This window comes from Crinia signifera, chromosome 8, assembly GCF_055691185.1.
Source record: "Crinia signifera chromosome 8, ASM5569118v1, whole genome shotgun sequence".
Classification (NCBI taxonomy): Eukaryota; Metazoa; Chordata; class Amphibia; order Anura; family Myobatrachidae; genus Crinia; species Crinia signifera.
Window position 1 is genome coordinate 101,454,974 of NC_139224.1, and position 23,547 is coordinate 101,478,520.

Sequence of the window (23,547 nt, forward strand, 5' to 3'; positions counted from 1 at the left end):
GCAATTATCTCCATATCTGAAAATTGTCACAATTAATTGCTGATGTATGGGGCCCTTCAGTCATTATGATTTAACCATCTGTGCTGAGCCATGGATATACCTAAAACCTGGACCGTTGGGGTGCCTTGAGGACCGCGTTTGGGAACCTCTAACCTAAATCATTGTCAGTATTGCCTCAGATTATATTAATAGCTTAAATACATGATTGTATCTAAATAAGATTTGTGCCCATCTGCTGAATGACAAAAAGCAGGAGTGTATCTATAATGGGTGCACACAGGCCACTCAGTCGAGGAGAGGCTCACACTACTCACACTGAACCTTTCTGCTGCCAAATTCACCAGAACAATTGAGCTGGAATTATGTGTAGGTGCTCTAGAACAAGTCATCAGGACAAAGCTACTGGCACCAGTTTCCAGGAGATAAGTACATGCGTAGTAATTGCTAACACAGTGCCCTCGCCGCATGCACCAACATCAACTAACTAGCAATACACTATGTCATATCAAAATCTAAAATAGCTACAGTATAAATGTAGATCGTTGCTGTAGCCAACATCAAATAATAGGGATTTTCATGATTCATATAAACATTATCATCTATATACAGTATATGTCTAGTGTCTGATTGTGTGTCTCTCAAATACTGCCATCTGTTGGCAGTGAGTGAAACTACATCTCTTTCTCTCTCAGACATGCACAAACACAGAGGCAATCACAAGGTAGCAGACTAGCTTTGGAAGCATTTGCTTCAAGCAGGCTTACTAACTTAGTATCTATATGTTTATAGTATGGAAAATGGAAGTGTTCTAACCTGCAGTGTGTTTATGCCTACAGTGTATATCACACAACAGTACTGCACCCTCAGATTCCAAATGCAGTACCTTGATCTTTAGTGCCAAGTACTACATTGCCCATTTCAGTGGCGTAACTACTGTAAGGCAGCCCCAGCAGCCGCTTGGGGGAGCAAGCAGCAGCAGTGTCTGTGTGGGCTCCGGCACCCACTTGACGCACTGACATGCTGCTGCCTGCCGCTGCCCATTGACTGAGCACTGGAGGTGAGTCAGCCACAGCGCGGGTGGGGGTGGGGGGGGCACAAACTTTTTGGCAGGGGGGAGCCAAATTTATAGTTACGCCACTGGCCCATTTCATACCCTAACTGTATGTCAGATACACAATGACATTGGTTTGTCCTAATTAGTATAAATGGAAACACTGCAATACTGATTGTACAGGTTTGTAGCAGAAGGTACTTTCTGTTCACAATGTATTTGTACTATCTAAACTTGTCATCTTATGTTGTTAGGTTTTAGCTCAGAGCAGTCAGGTTTTATATTTTCTGTATGTCAAATATAAGGCCACACGGGAAACACCTCCCCGGCATCTGCATAGATAATTGGTATACATGAATGCACATCAGTCGGGGTTCTCATATAATGTGTTAAATGCTTCCTAATTCAACAAATTCATTTCCAGCATCTGTGTTTCTGTCATTGCCAATTAGTGATTTTATCTGCAAATCATTATCTTGCTAATTTGAACTTGTTTAGAAATTAAACTGGGCATTTTCATAATAAAGCAAAAAAGCTCAAAAACAGTGTTTATCAATTTGCTTAAGAACAACAATATAATAAGAGCTGTATAGAGCACAAAGTAACATTTTCACACTAATAAATACTGTAAGATGTTCCTAGAGTTATTTACATGGTAAAAAGTCATTTAACAACTAATGAAGGTCATTCAGGTGCGGACACACAGCGGCTATTGTACACAGATTGAGCAATGTTTTTATACTGTGCATGCGTGTGAGCCACAGTGCACATGCACAACGAGCAAATCTAGAGTGTGGTCGCAGCAAGATGTTAATCACAATGTCCCCCATAATGTCTAGTTGATTAATTGTGAAACGACTCCCGTAAATCAATATATCCGGAGACAGTTGTTACCTACATACTGGGCCTAATTCAAACCTAATCGCTGGGCTGCTAATCCTCGGAGCCCAGCAATCAGTTATCCATTGTCCCGATAGAGTGTAAACCTGCCTATGTGCATGGCTGCGAATGCTATTGCAACCACGCAAATCCATTTGCAACCACTCACCATTGAATGAAACCCCCCATGTGTAGTGACTTAGTAGCCACAGGCTCACTTGGCTCTGTGGTGATAAACCATGGCAGATCAGGGCCGTAGCTGACGTCAGAGGTCCTACTTCAAATGCCTGGGTCCTCCTGCATTTTTTTTGGACACTCCTGAAAACGGCCAGGTGCTACCCCAAACGCTGGCCACCTGTTAATTACTCTGCTTATGGCCAGTGTTGAAAAGCCGATGATGGCTTTGTTCACAGGAAGTTCTCGTGCATGCACACTGGGAACCGTGTGCATGGGCAATAGTTTGAAAATCGCTTGGGCTGCATATTCGCAGCCGAGTGATCAGGTCTGAATTAGGCCCACTGTGACAGCAGAACAGAGATGGCAGAAACAATGACAATTATACTCTCAGGATCCAGAAGCAGAACTAAGGTGGCATTTAGGGCAGTACAACACTGCAATGATTAGACTGGCGTCCTGGAATCAATTCCCGTAAAGGGCTTAGATGCGTGACTTTTGTATGTTCTCCCCGTGTCCTAGTTTGTGTGTGTATCCATATAGGCAGCACGAAAGGTGTAATGGTTAGCAATATTGCCTCACAGCACAGAGGTCATGGGTTTGATTCCCACCATGTGCGGAGCTTGTATATTCTCCCCGTGCTTGCGTGAGTTTCCTCCAGTTGTTGTGATTTCTTACAGAAATCCCAAAATATACTGGTAGGTAAAATGGCTCCAACAAAAATTAACCCTAGAATGTCTGTATGCATGTACATGTCGTAGGTAATATAGATTGTAAGCTCCACTGGGGCAGGGACAGATGTGAATGTTCAAATATTCCTTGTAAAGCGCTGCAGAATATGTGTGCGCTATACAAGTAACTGATGAGAAATAAATAATAAATGTGATAGGCTTTTTAGATTATAACTTCTGTTGTCAATGACTATTCTCAGTAAAGCGCTGCAAAATATGTATAGACTATAAAAATAACTGTTAATAAATATTTAATAGATCTAAAACAAACCTGTTCTTAGTGTGATGGCATTTCTCACCACCAAGTAATCTCTCACTGCCTACAAAATAATGTTTTATAACTGATGTGAAGTGAAGGGTCATAAGCTGCCCATACACGCTGCTTTGTGGGCGTGCTGTACTAGCACAGATCACATTGCATTGCATTGCATGTTCATCCGTTGTGCATGCAATTTGATGCAATTTGATGAAAACTAAGTACAAAAAGTATGTGCTTGCACATACTTTTTGTACTTAGGTTTCATCAAATTGCATCAAATTGCATGCACAACGGATGAACATGCAATGCAATGCAATGTGATCTGTGCTAGTACAGCACGGAAAGCACGCCCTCATAGCAGCGTGTATGGGCTGCTATCCACCTGCAGTCTCATGTAGAATATTGAATTACTATTTAATCCCCCTCTGTGTCAATCCTCATTTTAGTTAGATATAATCTCTCATTACTTTTAGGTAGACATTGTTTCTTTCCTGTGTACCGTAGGTACTTTGCTGATTTACAATAATGATCTCAAGTGTAGACTACCATCATATGCTTTTATATAGAATGTTAACATTTTATAGTAACTTTAGACCATAAGTGGATATGTTTGGAATAATTCTGAATTGCTTTTAGCTCCTTAGACAGGAGCAAACAGTGAATATTAGCATACTGTACTGCACATGTGCAAAAATATAATGTGTATCTTTGTGTATCTTAGAGAGAGTCAGATGTATCTTGCTGGATCTTTCTCTATGGTGGTGATTTAACATAATTTGGTCCACAGTGTAATCGAGCCGGGGACTTGACGGTACGGCTCTGAGCATGCGTGTGGTCAATTTTACTCATGTGCTGGGCCGCTGTGTGAATGCCTTTGGCAACTATCTCAGTAACCAAGACATTTGCGGGCAGATGAAAATTATGTGTGTTCCCCTGGGAACACAGAAGGGCCAATGCCTGCCAGGGGGCAAGTGGCTGACGTCACATGACGACAAACCCATAAGGCAGATTCAAGTTCCAACTCACACATACAGCAAAGGGAAGCCTTTTTCTGACACACCCATAGGGCTGATGCAATTATTGAGTCATGCATACAGCAAAGGGAAGCCTTTTACTGACAGACCCATAGGGCTTGTGCCAAGTCATTAATAGAGCAGAGGGAAGCCTGTGTCTGACAGAGCCATAGGGCAGATGCAAGTGCCGAGTCACACATACAGCAGAAGGAAGCCTTTTACTGACCGAGCCATAGGGCAGATACAAGTGCCCATACTAATGATGACCGCTTTTCCAGCTCTGGATGGAAAAACTAGACAGTTGGCTTCTCGTTTTGAAGTCTTGTCTCTCATAACCCTATGGATTCTTGGATTAGCATAGGTAGTAAATCTAGCTGCCCGCATTTGTCTCAGAATCAGTCCCAAAGTATGTAAGAAATAGCATGTATAAATGCATATGATCAGGTGGATACAACACTCAATTTGCATCCAGTATAAAAAATAATAACAACAAATTTGTGTTGTCAACCACATAGCTTCTCCTAATGGTAGCACAGCCAGCCCTGAGCAGCAATGTCATGCTTCTGTCACAATAATGCTTCTCTCTGTAAAATTATTCCATCCTACTTATATTTCTCATCATATCTTTCATGTTTAAAAAAGGTTTACCAAAGCTGCAGGTCATAAGGAATTACACTGGTTTCCCAGCACCCCCTGTGAACGATGGTCCTTCCCTCATTATACAGATTGGAGACACGATTGAGCTGATCAGGGCTGATGCACACAGCCTATACTGGCAGGTAGGTGTGAATTATCATATAGTGAGGACATAGACAATGTCATTGAGATGCTGTATTTGCCAGACAATGCACCTTTTCACTTATAATAGCATCTGGCCATTAGATGTTTTCCTTTCTTAAAATGTTACAGTCCAGTTTCTGTGGAATAGTAACGTGTACAGTCAGAACATTTTGCCTTTTTTCTTTTCCAGGGAAAGAATATTGCCACAGGGGAACTTGGTTGGTTTCCAAGTGATGCTGTTAAACCAAGCCCTTGTGTAAGTACATGATGCATATTTAATATGTACCGCTGTTAAAGTACACACTGTATTAGTCCATTACAACCAGTAGGTTTCAGTGATTTTGTAATGCCACAAAGTTAATAAATCCATCTTAAATATGCAACTTGGCAAAACAAGTTGCCCTACAGAGGAGTCTATTTAAAAATGTCAGATAAATGTGGGGTTAGGTCGGTGGGGCAGCCGAGAGGACTGCCGGGCCCCGGTAAAAAAAATGGGCGTGGCCTAAGTGTGGGAGGTGTGGGCACCTCCCGCACTTAGGCCACGCCCCAAAAATGTTTAGAGGAGGGTGAAAGAAAACTAAAAACTGTAATCTCAGAAGCAGCACACACCTACATGCTGACAGCAGGCTCAGCATGACCTCTCACGCCGTCAGTGAGACACTCATGCTGAGCCTGCTGTCAGCACAGCACATGCTGTAGAAGTGTGTGCTGCTGTTGCTACCCGGGAGGGATGGAGGGGGAAGGGACGGGTCGGACCAGGGCCCCTGTGGGGCCCCTCCAGCAAGCCTGGGCCCAGGTAATTAGTACCCGCTCCCCCCCCTCTCGGCTGCCCTGTAGGTCGGTGGGGCACAGGGTTAGTATACAGCTGGCCAGTAGGTGTGTGCTGCTTGTAGGACTGCCATCAGATAGTGTAGGATCCAATACAGACGCTTCTGGTATAAATGGTAGACAGTGTCTAGGTCAACAGTTAAAGGGTCATCCACTATTGGTCGCCAGGCAGAACGGCGACACATGAAAAATGATGACATGCATTAGGTCACCATGGTCAAAAGGTTGACACATTCAAAAGGTTGGCATCAAACAAGGGCGACATGAGTTTTTCATAATTTTTGGTGTCTATGTTGACATATGTTGACATGGACACTGTGTTAGTGTGCCGTGCCTTTCACATGGCTCGCTGCACTCACCATGCTTCGGGAATGGTGCCTTGCTGTGCTCGGCACACTATTATATTCTCCCTCTATGGTAAAGTATGAACAAGTCTGATATCGTACAGACTGGACCAACTTATCCCCTGTCCTAGGCCAAATCTGACCCTGGCTTGCAGTGTCATTCTCTTCAGCAGCGCTGTGGCTGCTGGAGTACCCTGTCCAGACCATGCCACTAGGCACCCTGCTGGCGCCGACCACATGGTGGAAGTGTCTACAGTGTCAGCTGCCTGTCACTTGCTTCATCATCGTGGGCCCCTAGAATCTTGGAGTTCTTGGGAAACTGCCCATTGAGCCCATAAGAAATGATGACCCTGACTACATATTTGCGCATGCGCAAACCCCCATCATCAGCCGGGGGAGTGATTTAAGACCTCAGCATACAGGTATTAATCGCCACCAAAATACTAAGAGGGCGCTCAAGAGTTAATGTTAAAAAAAGATTTTATTCTAATTATTGACCAATAGTATGCAGTGGAGTACAATGGGATTCAAACCCTTACTCTAAACACACTTCATCGTCATAGTCAGTTTTTACTAACACCCAAATTTCCTTCCTTTAGCACTGGGGTAGCCAACCCTAGTCCTCGAGAGCTACCAACAGTGCATGTTTTGCAGCTCTCCTCACAGAATCACAAGTGAGCTAATTAGCTCCATCTGTGTATCTTTTAAAATGTGTCAGTGATTAATGAGTGCAGCTGTGCAGCAGCTAGGTTGTCTGGAAAATGTGAACTGTTGGTAGCTCTCGAGGGCTAGGGTTGACTACCACTGCTTTAGCATATAACCCTCATAACAAAAGTTTCATAATTTTAAACTGTTTTACACAGTTTTTATTATGAAATATACAGTATACAATATTAAAAATAGTATATCAAGTCAATACAGATTTTGACATCATGGTAAAAAACAAGGTTAACAGGTTCAAATGACATTTGGGGAGATCTCCTTTTACACTGTTATACCCTCTAACATGCGCTAACAAGTTAAGGCTATCCCTCTGCCTGAGCACCCTAGCTGCAAAGGCAGGTGCAGGTCCACCATGTTTTGGGTCACATCGGCTACTTGTTATGTTATGCAGCAGCCAAGCCCACCCAGCAAATGACCCTTACATGCCTGCTTTGTTCGGAACACCCCCCTGGCCCTGCAGAATCCCGTTGATGCCCCCCACTGGCCTTTTCCTATTAGCAAATTACGGTACTATTCTTGCTGAATTATGCCCATATTCTATATTCTCACAACCAATAACGGTATAAACTCCAAGGCTCCTAATGTAACCTCAGACTCCAACCAATCTCCTGGCCTGCTTATCCTGCATCAGGAGAATTATCTCTATGTAAATACAGCATTCTTAAAGGCAGCAAACAGGTGCAACTAATCAACTTGGCTGCAGTTCATATCGGACATCAACCAATTCCTGGACTGGACTTGATCCATGTTCAACTACTGTCATATATTTAAACAGGGAAATCCTGCTGTCCCTGCCACAAATATATATACAGTAAATATGTATAAATATATATATATATATATTTATATATATATATATATATATACACAGTATATATATATATATATATATATATATATATATATATATATATATATATATATTCATACATCAGAGCCAGTAGAGGGTAAATTGCAGTTCAGTCTGGCACTCCTTATATCAAATTTCAACGGCAGTGGGTGCCTCAGGCACGATTTGTAGCGAACAGTAAGAGCAATAAACTGTGGCACTTCAAGAATTAAAAAAAAAAATAAGTGTATTTGGTGACTGACGTTTGGGGGCTATGCTATCCCCTTTTTCAATGTGTACAAAGTGACAGGTGTACAAACTGTTCAAATACCAAATGCATTGTGCAACGGAGCCATGAGTTGCACAATGCATTTGGTATTTAAAGAATTTGCATTATTAGGATGTGGAAAAAAGGAATAAATTCCTTTTAAGGGAATTGCGCTACAGGGTATGGAGCAGCTTGATGTATGAGGAGGTAAAATAATATAGTAGGTTTTTAACAAGCACTAAAGGGATGAGGGTGAATGGGTACCGTAGATATGCAGAGTGCAGAGGCAGGTATAGTGATACGAGTAATAAGAGGAGTAGGTGAAGATAAATAAATAAAAAATGAAGTAAAGTAAAAAATAATAATAATAAAAATAAAAGTAAATAAAAATAAATCAAAATAAAATAATAATAAAAATAATAAGAAGAATAAAAATAATAAAATAAAATAAAAACAAATAGACGCGACCAACTGAATGTTTACACTCCTTATTGGAGTTTGTAGAAGCAGTCCAGTAGTGTGGAGAGAGCTAGGCTGGTTTACCCTGCACTAATTATGTACCGCCGCAAGACGCAGGCTGAGTACCTTTCTGGCGGGGTTCCGGAGTTTCTTTAACAAGTGACGTCACCTGCCGGCTTTTACCTTGCGCTTGCAGCGGCGCTGGCGGGGGGCTTGCTCTGTGTCTCCGTCTGGGGGGCTTCCTGGTTCAACTAACGCGTTTCACACAACGGTGCTTTTTCAAGGATGTTTGTAGCTTCATTTTTTCTTCTTTATATAGGACAATCTTTATTGATAAAAAGTCTAAAAAAGTCTAAAAGTCTGTTTTTAAAAACAGTTACAACAAAATAAAATAAAAATGAAAAAATAAAAAAATAAATAAAAAGAGGCAAAAAAATGCAAAAAAAATATATAAATAAAAATAATAAAGCAAAAAATAAATAAATAAAATAAAAATAATTTTTTAAATTTTATTTTTATTTTATTTATTTTTTGCTTTATTATTATTTTTATTTATATATTTTGTTTTCATTTTTTTGCCTCTTTATTTATTTTTTTATTTTTTCATTTTTATTTTATTTTGTTGTAACTGTTTTAAAAAAAAAAACAAAGACCAAAAATACCAGCCAACAGCTAAACAAAAGCCCAAGAAGACCATGAGGTTCCCACTGGTTATTCTTAACTTCCGTTTTTAGACTTCCGTTTTTATCAATAAAGATTGTCCTATATAAAGAAGAAAAAATAAGGCTACAAACATCCTTGAAAAAGCACCGTTGTGTGAAACGCGTTGGTTGAACCAGGAAGCCCCCCAGACGGAGACACAGAGCAAGCCCCCCGCCAGCGCCGCTGCAAGCGCAAGGTAAAAGCCGGCAGGTGACGTCACTTGTTAAAGAAACTCCGGAACCCCGCCAGAAAGGTACTCAGCCTGCGTCTTGCGGCGGTACATAATTAGTGCAGGGTAAACCAGCCTAGCTCTCTCCACACTACTGGACTGCTTCTACAAACTCCAATAAGGAGTGTAAACATTCAGTTGGTCGCGTCTATTTGTTTTTATTTTATTTTATTATTTTTATTCTTCTTATTATTATTTTTATTATTATTTTATTTTGATTTATTTTTATTTACTTTTATTTTTATTATTATTATTTTTTACTTTACTTCATTTTTTATTTATTTATCTTCACCTACTCCTCTTATTACTCGTATCACTATACCTGCCTCTGCACTCTGCATATCTACGGTACCCATTCACCCTCATCCCTTTAGCGCTTGCTAAAAACCTACTATATTAATTTGCATTATTAATTGGTGGAGTGACGCAGTTTATTGCTCTTACTGTTTGCTATATATATATTTATATATATATATATATATATATATACACATACACATACACATACACACACACACACACACACTAATGCTCCATATGCAATATCCACAGTATCTAATGTTCAAAATATACAAGTCATATACTGCCACACTGCCGTAGGGCCTTATTGGCTTATTGACCTCTGATTTTTTTGTTATCTACCTTAGCAGGTCCCAAAACCCGTGGATTACTCTGGACAGCCCTGGTGCGTATATGAAATCCTTCTTTCAGCTTTTCTAATTTGCAGTCATCTGTATTTCAGGCAGAGGTTTATTTATTTTTTTATTACCCCAGGTATGCAGGAGCCATGGAGAGATTGCAGGCAGAAACAGAACTTATGAATAGAGAAAACAGCACCTACCTCATCCGGCACAGAACGAAAGAAAACAGAGAGTATGCAATCAGTATTAAGTAAGTAGTGCCATGAGGTAACAATGTGGATATGAGATCCATAAGTGTATACAGTTCTGGTGTAGCTATAGCAAAGACAAGCAATGTCCAGGTATTTTTTTGATGGCCATAGAAAATCACTTTTGTGACACAAACATAACTCCTATTTTCTTGATCTGACCCTTGTTCTTCTTCATTATGTACTTACAGCTGAATACTACAACTTCCCTCATTGCCTTTGCTGAGATTTGTGACTAGACTGTAATTACAATTCTTGTTTCTCCATGTTCATTATCACACTAGCCTCACCTTCCAACGCACAATCACTATTTTGCATGCCTGCTTGCACTACTTTCCACAGTGTGCTTTGTGCATTGTAATATACTCAACTCCATGACAGTGTACCCTGGCGCTTATTTTTCTGTGATTTTACTGTACTACTTATATATTACCTTCACAGTTCTTCAGTTAAAAGTATATATCCATCACTCAACGTAACATAAAAACCTGATTTACCTAATTGTAAACTTTCTTTTCTGTGCTTCTTTAAATCTGTTAGAATGCATGTTAATATAACATTGCATTAGTATTGGACTCCAATAAGCTACACACAGATCTGGTAGACACAATGCTACATTGACATTTTTTTTCAGCACTGCAAGAGCAGGGCAGGGTGTGAAAAAACGGGGACTCTATATATATACTCTAATATGGATGGTCAGTCTCCTGTACAGAGACGTTATGTCAGACGGAATTGTTCTTCCAAGGATGCCTTTGAGAGCCAGGCAACAAACATGAAGAGGGCTATATTGGATCAGGGTTATCCAAGATCCCTAATAGATCCCTAATTTACAGAGATTGAAAAGATTATAAAGAAAAATACTGTAAATCACTATTAATGGACGATTTTTTAAAAACTGAGATAGATCATAATGGAACGGTTACATTTAGAAAAGCAGACAGACCATCTCAAAACACGATTAGTACATAGTCTACACAGAGATGTCAATCAAACAGGGACACAAGAGTATCAGGTTTCATGAGCTGGAACTGGAATGTGTCATGTTGGGAGATATGCATAACTGAATATAACCCACCATCACCACTTTCCACTGGCACCCCCAAGGCTTAATCCGGCCCTGATGCTGGCAGTCACTAGATTGCACCAAATGGAGCAATTCAAGCTGCTGGTACAGACATTACTGTTATGTTGTTCCATCTTTTCTGATGAGATGGTAACTAGTAACCAATAAGAGAGCATTGCTATTCCTAGCAAGGATAAACAACATTTTCAACACCAACCAGGTAAGGCACACAGCACCCCTTGTAGCAGTATTTTGGTTGTAAAGCAATACATTAAAAATAAAAAAGAAACAGGGGTTCCTTCTGCACTAGAAGACCATCTATATTATTATACAGTACCTCCAGTCTTGTTTATCTCTCCATGTCAACATGTCCAGCATTAGGTGACAGTGCTTTGTAATCAAAGGGAGGGATGAAGGATTACAACTGCATGGTGACCCTCAAGTAACTGCTAACTCTCATATATAACACAGTACCAATGTTTACATTATTTTTACTAATTTGGAAAAAAGATAGGTACTGTACTTGATCATTATATTTTTGACTAATTAAAAATAACTTCAAAACCTAATAAATAAAATAGAAAAATGATATAATAAAAAGGGGTATAGTATAAGCCTTTAAAAACTGAAATGGATAGCAACTTGAAAATTGCTCCAATATCATGTACAACTTCTATAATAAATGGTTAGTGGTCCATACGTACATTGGGCGAAATTTATAGGATGCAATTAGTGTGTGTGTGTGTGTGTGTGTATTAAAGCTTTACTATTCTGTGTGTGTGTTTTTATTTGAACATTCTTTTTACAGGTGAACTACAAGTCCAAAGGGGCCCATTAATGCCCTGTATGCTGGGACTTGTGGTTTGCCAAGTCCCAGCATGCGGGGGAGGCATGCTGGGACTTATAGTTTGACTTTAAAAAGCAATGATTTTTTATTTAATTTTACACGTATGAGCCCAGCGTCTACTGCCTAGGGATGCTGGGGACAGCCCCGGACTTCAGCCCTGGATGAGTGAAGCCTGGGAGGGGGGAACCCCTTTATTGAGGGGGTCCGCACTCCCCCAGGTACCCCGTCCAGGGCTGACCAGCCACTGTGCACCTGGTACGGCAGGGGGGACCTTATGTAAAAAGTGTCCCTGGCTGTGGCAAGATACCACGGGCTGTTGGAGCCCGGTGCTAGTTCCAAAATATGAAGGACCCCCATTTTTTTGGTCCCCTGTATTTTTTGAACCAGGACCGGTCCAGGAGTCCGGGGCTGGTTTCAGAAATACGGGGAGACCCCTACGCTTTTTGTCCCCCATATTTTTGGAACTAGGTCCGACTCAATGAGCCCGGGGTTGGTTATGCTCAGGAGGGAAGACTCCATGCCATTATTTTTACTTTTACCCATTTTTTAAGACAGAAGCATGCACAGATCTCAATGATCGGTGCATGGTTCTGTCAAATTCAGTAGTCAGAGCCTGATCTATTTTATTTGCGATTTTTGGTAACGTTTACTAAAAATCGCACCCTATTAAATTTACGAGTTGTATACTTTATAATGGGAAAAACATCTGGAAGTGTGAGAAAAAAATCAACAGGTTAAAATGTGCGATTTTCGCTGATTTTTTTTTAAGCGCAATTCGCATCCTAATAAATGTGAGATTTTTGGAAAATGTGCAAATTCGGACATTTATTCTGAAAAAATTGCATTCTATTAAATCTAGCCCATTGTCTGTTTCCTAGACACTAATGTAGTGTTCCTGCTAGGCTGTTTTAGCGGGGTGCTGTGCCCTGCCTGATTTTAAAGGGCAAATTGCGCCCTGCCCTGCTAGCAGCGCCCCCCTAAAACAGCCTGGTGCCTGCCCCGACTGTGTGCACGAGGAAGCACAGCACCGCCTTAGACGGCAATTCCCGGCGCTTCCCCGGCAGCACGGCAACTTCGGCGGCGTCCGGCCTTTAGTGACGACGGTGGGCCCATCCATTTTCATGACGTCGCGCCCCAGGGCCGCCCACAACTGTGACGTCAACTGGCCCGGTCCACCCCCCTTGTGCTGCCCCCGTGCAGCAGCGCCCTGTCCGCCCGCATTTCTAGAGGGAACACTACTAATGTATGACACCTGGCATCCTTATACTTTCAGATGAATGTCTGAACCATTATTGAAAAATATGGTACAATAATTTGCCCATAATAATTCCTAAAACCCATCATTCACCATGCTAAAACTCTGCAGCCCTGGAAAAAACCCCGTACCTCTTTGTCTAACGTCTAGTCAGGCTCGACAGCTCTGGCGCTAGTAGCAGATGCAGTGGTGAGCAACTTTAAAATAAGAACATTAACATTGTTTAACATTCAATGTAGACCATTTTTGAATAAAAAACAAAAGTAGAATTAACTTAAAGATTTAAAACAGACTGTTCGAATTGCAAAACAAAATTTGGACTTCAAAGGGTTAAACTTCCAAATAACCCATATACACCATATAAATGCTGATTCAACATATACCCGTATATACATGAGTATAAGTCGACCCGAATATAAGCCGAGGCACCTAATTTAACAAAAAAAAAACTGGGAAAACGTATCGACTCAAGTGGGACCCTCACTCGAGTATAAGCCGAGGGGGGATTTTTCAGCATAAAAAATGGTCTGAAAAAGTAGGCTTATACTCGAGTATATATGGCAAGTCCCATATTAATTCTGTACCTCCATATTAATTGCTTGTAATCACTGCATCCCCAAATTAATGCTTGATGCAGCCCCACACCAATCCAGTGCTCACCTCTCATGTAGGCCTGGTTCGGCATCACAGAATCTACTGTTAGCTGTAGCACAGCCAAGTCCAGTAGACTCTTGTGCCTCAGTGGACTGGTGCGGTGATGCAGCTGCCGGGTATCGGGCGCTGCTGTCGGGTGCCGGGGACTGGATCTGTCAATCTCGGCTCCGTCCTCTCTCTGCTCTGCTCCCACGGGCTGCTGGCCACGCTGCTGCTCTTCCTCCTCCTGCCCCTCGCCATGCAGCTTCACTCTCCTTCTCCTCCTCGCCGCGCTGACCCCCGACCCCGGGCTTCCTCTTCCTCTCCAGGGACCAGGCACATCTCTCCACGGCTAATGTGGGCTCCTTGTTCCACCCCCTACACAGGCACAATGGGGATCCACGGCACAGAGGGGAGAGGGGAGAGCCGGCGGCAGAGCTCCGGCGCCAGGTGACATGTCGGCGCCCGGAGCTGGTGCTCCGCCGGCTCCACCCTAGCTACGCCTCTGGTCTCCTGTCTCTCACTGCCCAATGTGCCGCTGCGTCTGCTTTGTTATACAGATGTGGATGCAGTGGTAGGAGGCAGAACGAAGAGTTGGTTATCTCATGAGAAGGGCTCATTCTATCCTTTGTAATAATATCAAAGTAAAAGCTGACATGGATTAGCTGTATATCTAAACTAGTTTGATTAAATCAGATATTTCATATAATACAGAACAATATCAGAGAATAATACTCTCAAATGCTGGTAAATACAATTCCAGGAATTCTAGGACCTTTCTTGAGAAAAGTAACCGTTAACAAAATTATTTATATCCTTTACAAGAAGATGTTTGCACAATCCGCCAGCAGACCTGCATCCATGTGGTATTCCTAAGGGTTCAGAGATTTATCACAAGTGCTTAGGGGCATAAGGCCTAATTCAGACCCGATCAGCATCGGATCATTTTTCCAGTGTGTGCAGTCTGTGAGTAGCCCAGTTTTCCCAGGCACACCCAGCTTCAGGGCCGCCGACAGGGAGGTGCTGTCCCGGGCCCCGGCCTCTGGAGGGGCCTGGGTAGCTGCCTACAGTGACAGCGGCACGATGACACCCCCCACCCCTATGGCCGCACACCGCCTCCCCCACCCGGCGTCCCCCTAGCCAGGTATGCACAATGCACAGTGCAGGCTGCAGAGCGCCGAGCCTAGTACACAGAGGGTCTCGGCGCTTTACAAGCTGTACTGTGCAGTGTGTGTCCCAGAGGAGATGCCGCGCCGCCGCAGCTAGGTAAGTAATGGCACTGTGTGGGGGGAGTAATGGTACTCTCGGGGCTAGGTAACAGTACTCAGGGGGGGGGGGGGACTGAAGGTCAGTCCCGGACCCCAAGATTTCTAGTGGTGGCCCTGCCCAGCTTCCTGTCAGTCAAACTGCGAGCGGATTACGATCCATGCGCATTTTCTGTGGCTAATTCTCAGCATGCACGATTCCATTAATATGCATGTGCAGTCGTTCAATAATCTCTCGATTTGCTAATTTTCTGATTAGTGATCAACAGTATGTCTGACATTTAAAACCATTATAGCATCCAGAAACAGAGTTGTAAATGTTGATGTTTACATTAATAAACTTTTTTTTGACAGGAGAGACCACAATGTCTCTAACATTCCAGGTCTAACTGACCTAGGGCCAGAACAACTAAGCTTTAAAAGTGATAAAATGGAGAGTGATAAACAACCAACAAATCAGCTCCTGTCTGACATTTTTCAAACACAGCCTGTGAAATACCAGGTAGGAGCTGATTGGCTGGCTGTTTATCACTCTCCATTTTATCACTTTCGAAGCTTAGTGCATCTGGCCCCTAAACAGCAATCTGGCATGTTAGCTAGTGACATTTCTGTATGTCTCAGTATACATACAGTATGTGCTCAGTGCATGTACCATTACCTCACCCCCACCCCCTGCACTACCCCATATCATTCTAGCTTACATGACACCTGGGAAGTTTGCCTGTGCACCTCTGAATATTGAAATGATGCACTGGCCCATAACAAAAAAAATAATTTGAATTTAATCACGCTGTATATAATAGAATTAATTGGATATAAATACGATCCTGCAGCCTGATCTTTCAAAAACAAACTGCTTCTTTTCTTCACCCTGCTAAATATATTCTGTTAATGAGTTGTCAGGCTGTGTTGGATGGAATATACACTCAGCCTGGGCAATGAATCTGTTTACTCTTGTTCTGGGCCCTGCCCGCAGGTAATTATTGATCCTTGGCTGATTAAAAGCAAATTTATATTCAGAAGTTATGCCTTGCCCGCAGGTACAACAATGAAGTGAAGCACATCAAGATATTAACGAGAGATGGCTTTTTTCGCATTGCAGAAAATAGGAAATTTAAAAGTTTAATGGTAAGCATTGATTCCGCTCCTTTACTAAAAAAATGTCACACTGATCTATTGTTTGTTAAACTCTTTCTGCCCGAGAGCATCTCTGCTAAAGTTGAAAGCTTTATGGCTTGTTAAATAAAAATATCAGCACATGATTTAGTTATATTGCATAAATCCAACTGAGCACATGGCTGGTGTCATATTTCATGATGGGGCGCAATACATAACTACACATCTTTATTTCAGTCTAAGGTTCTTAATTTATGCCCGCTACACACACACACACTAGTGTTCATGGCTAAAACACACACAAATCTGACTAAGGGTCCGATTCAGGCAGCGAATATACGCAGCCGTGAGAGCAACAATATGACCAAAAATAATTGACTGCTCAGACTTCAGAATTCAGATCTGATCGCTGTACAAATTTGTTCTCAAAATGGGCAAAACCATGTGCACAGCAGGTGGGGCAGATGTAACATGTGCAGAGAGAGTTAGATTTGGGTGATTTATTTTGTTTCTGTGCAGGGTAAATACTGGCTGCATTATTTCTACACTGCAATTTAGATTTTAGTTTCAACACATCCCACCCAAATTGAACTCTCCCTGCCCCATCTGCAGTGCACATGGTTTTGCCCATTTTGACAACAAATTTGTACTGCGATCAGATCTGAATAAGGGCCTTTATGTACTGTGCGATGTATGTGTGTGGGAGCGCGCATCACACCCATTTATCGCAGCGTGTGTGGGCGGCTTGACAGAATAGACATGCAGCACAGCAGACTTTTACACACTGGTTCTTGTATATCACATGTTACTTTACTACACAGCCTGGAAGTATGTATTAGCTTTGGGTTGTGGTTGCTATTTTTTTTTTTTTGCACTTATTAAGTGATCATTAAGATATATAAACACTTGAAGTAACCCAGGTTCAATGTTCTGTTCTTTTTCACAAACCACTGGAGAAATGGCAGCAGATAAATGTTTCTAATGGATTGATGGACTAAAGCTGTGTACACACGGCAGCGATATGGGCTGATGGGAGTGTGCCCGCTCCCGTTTTCCGCCCCGTTATAACAAGCTCCTGCGACCAGCTGATTACCTCTGCGGCTCCCCCCAGCAGAGTTCCCTTTCATCAGCGACCATCTCTGGTCGCTGATGAAAAGGAGACACTGAGCAATATATTGCTAGCAATATATCTCCCCCGTGTGTACGTACCTCTATTCCTCACTCACTTTCTGTGAGCTTTACAAAGTAGGAAAATGTATTTCCAGTATATTGAAGATATCAGTTGTTTGATTTTTCAATATTAAAGACTTGAATTTTCAGTGTCATTACCATCGCCTAGACCAGAGGTGGATTTTCCACAAGGCAAACTAGGGGCCCAGGAGGTCCCAATGGGCCCCATAAAGCCATCCTAATTGTAACATCACGTGAACCTGCGCATACTCTGACAGCCCCTTTGATATGCTAAAATGAGCAGCACATACACAGTGCTATGGATTGTTGGAGGGAGAAGAACCCCAAACCTGTATCTTGCATAGGTCCCCATGAAGTCTAAATCCGCCTCTGGCCTGGACCCCTAACTTTTTGGGAGCTGTTGGGACCAGTTATGTGCTTGTAAGCAGTGTCCCTACAACTTATTTGGCAATGTGTATTATATATAGAGTATATACACTAGAGACCCACCTCGGCTTTGCACGGGAAGCACTAATTATCTATAGCCAGATGACTTCGGATTTTTGTAGTTGGTTGTTACATTTGGGAATACCTTGTCGACAACGGCTTGAATATTCAGTTGCATTTGACAGTTCGGCGGGAACAAAATCTAATTCGTGGCGCGATCAATTAATTGCCAATAGATATAGATATATACATACATTCATATAAAGTATATATGTGTATTATACATTTCACACAGGAAGCTTACTGGTCTGTGCTGCCTCTGGGGTCAGGTTCCATGACTGCCTTGGTGATGGCTCACAGGAACTCAGACAGGCAGTAGCGCTGCAAATTCGGTGCCTCGCGACCACCCCAGAATGCCTTGCGCATTTAGGGATGCTGGGGCATTTTTTCAATCCCGGAATTCCCGGGATTGGCTTCCCTAATATTAAAAACCCGCCTCGGCCGCCCCGCATATTTACTTACAGATGCGTGGTGCAGCCTGGAGCCAGGTGGGTGGGCGAGCAGGGGAGATGGAGCCAGGGTGGGAGGACGAGCTGGGTTGATGGTGAGCGGGCTGGTCCGCGGGTGGGCGCCGGCGGTCTGGTCTGTTGCTGGGCAGGTGTTCGGGCCGGGGACAGCATGGAGGCAGCCTGTGCGGCCTGCGCAGCGTGACCTCTGACGTCGGCACGCTGCGCAGAGCCACGCTGCCCTGCACGGGAGAAGCCGGGCAGCTGCTGAGCACCCGCTCAGACGCAGCCCGGCATTAGACTGCGCATGCGCAGTCTAATCCCAAAATCCTGGGATTGGAGTTTCCAAATCCCGGCATTTTGGTGCCAAATCCCGGGCTCCCGCCGATCCCGGGATTGGCCACCCTATGCGCAATGATGTCACAGAGTGGAGGACTAGAGCTGGGGATCAACGGCGAAGCAGAGGACAGGGTCGCTGTCGGAGAACCATCCAGCCGTCACATACCTGCCCCTGCCTGTAGCTGCTCTAAACCAGGGAGCAAGATTTTACGTGTCCGCCGCTCCTCTGCTCTCCCAGTGCCGGGGCCTCTCTCATGTTTGGGGGAGCGGCCACCTTGCCCACTATTCCGATGCCCCTGCCAGCACTGACAAATGGCTGCGAGGCTGCTGAACACCAATGTTAAAGGATGCTGCCCCTAGGCAGAGGTCGATGCCCTAGGCCAGGGGTGGCCAACCCTTGGCTCTCAAGCCGCAAGCGGCTCTCCCACTTGTAAAGTGCGGCTCCTGCTCCCACTGCTGCCCACCGTCCGTCCCCCATCACTTGCTGTCGATTCCCCGAATCCCTTCTCTTTCTGAGGGGAGGAGAGCGCGCAATGCACATCTCTTCTACCCCTCACTGTGCATCCTTGTGACTGGGCCGTCCGCCAATCAGAGCTCGCGGGCCAGCAGCCAATCAGGAGCCGGCCCGCAAGCTTTGATTGGTGGATGGCTCAGTCACAGGGAAGTGAGGGGGGAAGGAGACGCGCAGTGTGCTGTGCTGTGCTCTCCTCCCCTCTGTGACATGACAGGACTGCAGGGGGACGCCAGACTGTCCTCTCCCCGTCTGGCAGCAGCAGCTACAATGGTGAGTGCTGCTGCTGGGGAATTAGCACTTTCGGGGCATAGCAGATTGTGGCACTGTGGGGGAATAGCAGTTTGTGGCACTGTGGGGGCATAGCAGTTTATGGCACTGTGGGGGCAAAGCAGTTTGTGGCACTGTGGGGGCATAGCAGTTTGTGGCACCAGCTTTCTGCCACTGTGGGGGGCATACCTGGCACCGTGGGAGCATATGTGTATCTGGCACTATTGGGGGCATATGTATATATGGCACTGCACTATTGGAAGCACATGTGTATCACACCCACCCAAGGGGTCAAAATAGACCATGCCCCCTTTTTGGTGCGCGCATGTTCTTGGCTCTTTAGCTTGACTACAGATATTTTTCGTCTCTTTACCTCTGACCGGTTGGCCACCTCTGCTCTAGGCAATTGCCTAGTCTGCCTATGCCTAGGGCAGGCTCTGTAGAAATGTTACATGTGATATACTGCAACTGTTTTATTGGCAGTGTTTTCATTGTGCTTTTCTACTATTTGCTTTTTTTAACTAAAATGCATGAAAAAAGAAATTACTTTAGGAGGCATAATAATGAAAGAGATTTAATTTTATACATAAACTCTCCAAATTGTGCCTCTTTGTAATGGTGCTTTATAGTTTTACAAATCAGGAACACAGCAATAAAAGTAGAACAATATATTTGTATAATTGGAATAGAGGGAATAAATTAGCTAGCTCACTATTTAAATATGCTGCCTATATATTTGTCTTTGCTTTGTTTATGTGCGCTTGTTAGACTTCAACTGCAGAAATCCATTTCTCCAGGCTGATTATTACTTGTCTGCTTTTTTCTATCCATATGACTGGTTGTCTGTAGTAACCTATATTGAGCCTTATTTACAATTGTGCCATAGATATATACATTTCTGTACTGAGCATATGTACCAAAATGCATCTAGATGTGGTGACTTGTGGTGATCTTATACATGGAATGGGAGAATGGGGGGAGGTGAAGCATAAATTGTATATAGTAATGTTTATGTAAGTGCAGCACCCCACCTGGAGATACAAACTAATGAGACTGGGATGTATCCCCAAATATACTTACAAGGAGATGCATCTCTTGTTGGAACTGGAATCCTGCTGTGGACATGTATTAGGATAATGCACACATTTTCATTATTGTTTATCCATTTCCGATTGGCTGTTTGCATATTGACTTTCTACAGCGGCTAATATTGAATTAATTAACATTGAGGCTGTATTATAAAAGTACAAAGCACCTCAGTGATGTCACTGGTTTCTAGGGAAATGATAGGCTGCATTATGAACTTTGGGTCAGCTCCTGGTCAGGGTACCTATGATTATACTGTAGCAATAGGGGTGGCTCTACTACATAAGTTATATTTTTATGCATTGTATCAATCAAAAAAAGTAAGAAAACATGCAAAATTCTAAAATATTAAGAGGAGGATAACAGAGCTGGGGAAGTGCAGCTAATATCTAAGGTTGCTCACCATATGTCCTATCAAGAAATCGGAGATATATAGTGCTCTTTCCCCATGTGTGAAGTGAGTCTTTTATTTTGTTACCTGGAAGCATAATAATATAGTTGGGGTACAATGAAAAAATTTACTAAAGTACGGATGGTGTAATGGTTAGCATTACTGCCTAAGAGCACTGAGGTCATGGGTTCAATACCCACCATGGCCCTAACTGTGTGGAGTTTGTATATTCTCCCCGTGCTTGCGTGGGTTTCCTCCGGGTACTCCGGTTTCCTCCCACAATCCAAAAATATACTGCTAGGCTAATTTGGCTCCCAACAAAATTAACCCTAGAATGTCTGTGTGTGCGTGTACATGTGGTAGGGAATATAGATTGTAAGCTCCACTGGGGCAGGGACTGATGTGAATGGTCAAATATTCTCTGTAAAGAGCTGCGGAATCTGTGTGCGCTATATAAGAAACTGCTAATAAATAAATAAAGTAGGATGTGGAGTGGTGGTAAGTATAATGATATACAGTATATATATATATATATATATATATATATATATATATATATATATATATATTGCAGTCTAAAAAAATACACGGTTCTGTGATAGCGGCGTCCCAGAATTTGCTTCGGTGGTGAGGTGGCAGTTTAAAGGTTCTACTATGTATGCAATGAAAGACATTGGTGACCAATGTTCCTTGAGCTTACCCAGTGTCCTGGATGAACGATATTGTGAATACACACTGACTGATGAATGAAGACCTTTCTAGACTCTATAGCTTTTTGTGAAAGACATGCAAAATTGACCTGCCTGCACATTCACGAACAACCTTAATGAATGAGGGACCGCGCATCATCATTAGTAGCAAACACACGTTTGACCAATGTCGTTCAGAATGGCCAAAATGAACAATATTGGTAAAAATATTGTAGAGTGTGTATATGCACCATAAGAGAGGGAGTGCGCTGGTAGTAGCTCACAGATAAAGCAGACTGACCATCTAGCTGCTGTAGCAACTCACGGACAGTGTGCATTAACACTACCTCGCATTCCATCAGTTTCACTTATGAATGTTATTGTGTATCTAGCTTACTTTGACTAGTACTGTGAATCGTTTGTCAATTTATGACCTGTGTGTTTTTTGAGAATGCAGTAAATATGTCCTTTTATTTTCCACCCCTCCACATCCTACGCACATAATAACATACTGTAGTTGATGAGTTTGAAAAGAATGTCAGTCCATCAAGTTCAACCTATAATGAAATATTTCACAATATGTAATAATCAACGTTAAAAAAAAAAATATTAAAAAAGACCCATAAATAATCAATATCTGCACTACCATTCAAAAGTTTTGGGTCACTTAGAAATGTCCTTATTTTTTTAAGGAAAAGCGCTGTTTTTTTCAATGACGCTAACATTAATTTAATCAGAAAGGCATTCTATACATTATTAATGTGGTAAATAACTATACTAGCTGCAAACGTCTGTTTTTTTAAAAGAATATCTACGTACAGTAGATGTATAGAGGCCCATTTCCAGCAACTATCACTACAGTGTTCTTTTGGTACATTGTGTTTGCTAATCACGTTAGAAGACTAATGGATGATTAGAAAACCTTTCCAGTGACTCTGAACCCTTAATCAATTGTGTTGCCCTTCTCTGAACCCTCTCTAGTTCCAAGATATATTTTTTTCTAGAGCGGTGCCCAAAACTGGACACTGTATTCTAGATGAGGCCACACCAATGATTTATACCAGTGGTAGCCAACCCTAGCCCTCGAGAGCTACCAACAGTTCACATTTTCCAGACAACCTAGCTGCTGCACTCATTAATCACTGACACATTTTAAAAGACACAGATGGAGCTAATTAGCTCACTTGTGATTCTGTGAGGAGACCTGCAAAACATGCACTGTTGGTAGCTCTCGAGGACTAGGGTTGGCTACCCCAGATTTATACAGTGGTAAAATTACACTGTTGGCTCTAGCCTCTATGCCTCTAGAGCAGGGGTGGCCAACCAATGAGAGACAAAGAGCCAAAAAATATGTTTTGTTAACACAAAGAGCCGATACCATTAAAAAATGGGCGTGACCTATCTCCCAGGACATGCCCCATGTTTAAATGGGTTGTGGCTTAGCTGGCACAAGGCCCTGCCCCATTAGTATATGTAATGTTTGCAAAACTGTAAAAAAGATATCGCACACCTCCTAATAAATATTAAAAAATGTTTTATAAATTGCATAAAAGCAAAAAAAAAAAAAGGTTATCAAGCACATGGCAGCATATTGCTGAGCACAATAGGTACAGGTGTACTTATCAGTCATCACTCCATCAAGGTAGGAGGAGGAGCCTGTAGCCGGCCATATATGCCAAAAGCTTAGCAATATGCTGCCATGTGCTTGATAACCTTTTTTTTTTGCAATTTATAAAACATTTTTTAATATTTATCAGGAGGTGTGCGCGGGGAGGGAGGGAGAGAGAGAATCCGTTTG

The 23,547-nt window shown here is 42.7% G+C and overlaps 1 protein-coding gene across 5 annotated transcripts in view; it reads left to right on the forward strand.

Annotated features, from left to right (window-relative positions):
* VAV3 (vav guanine nucleotide exchange factor 3) overlaps positions 1-23,547 on the forward strand; it is a 222,268-nt gene that overhangs the window by 188,063 nt on the left and 10,658 nt on the right. For 2 of the 5 annotated variants that reach the window (XM_083156897.1, XM_083156899.1), the window contains exons 20-24: positions 4,750-4,886; positions 5,078-5,143; positions 9,920-9,954; positions 10,044-10,160; positions 16,265-16,352. In XM_083156897.1, the coding sequence (XP_083013023.1) occupies positions 4,750-4,886; positions 5,078-5,143; positions 9,920-9,954; positions 10,044-10,160; positions 16,265-16,352 (443 nt within the window). Of the gene's footprint in view, positions 1-4,749; positions 4,887-5,077; positions 5,144-9,916; positions 9,955-10,043; positions 10,161-10,349; positions 10,401-16,264; positions 16,354-23,547 lie in introns of those variants that run through there. The other 3 variants (XM_083156896.1, XM_083156898.1, XM_083156900.1) reach the window with 2 other exon arrangements.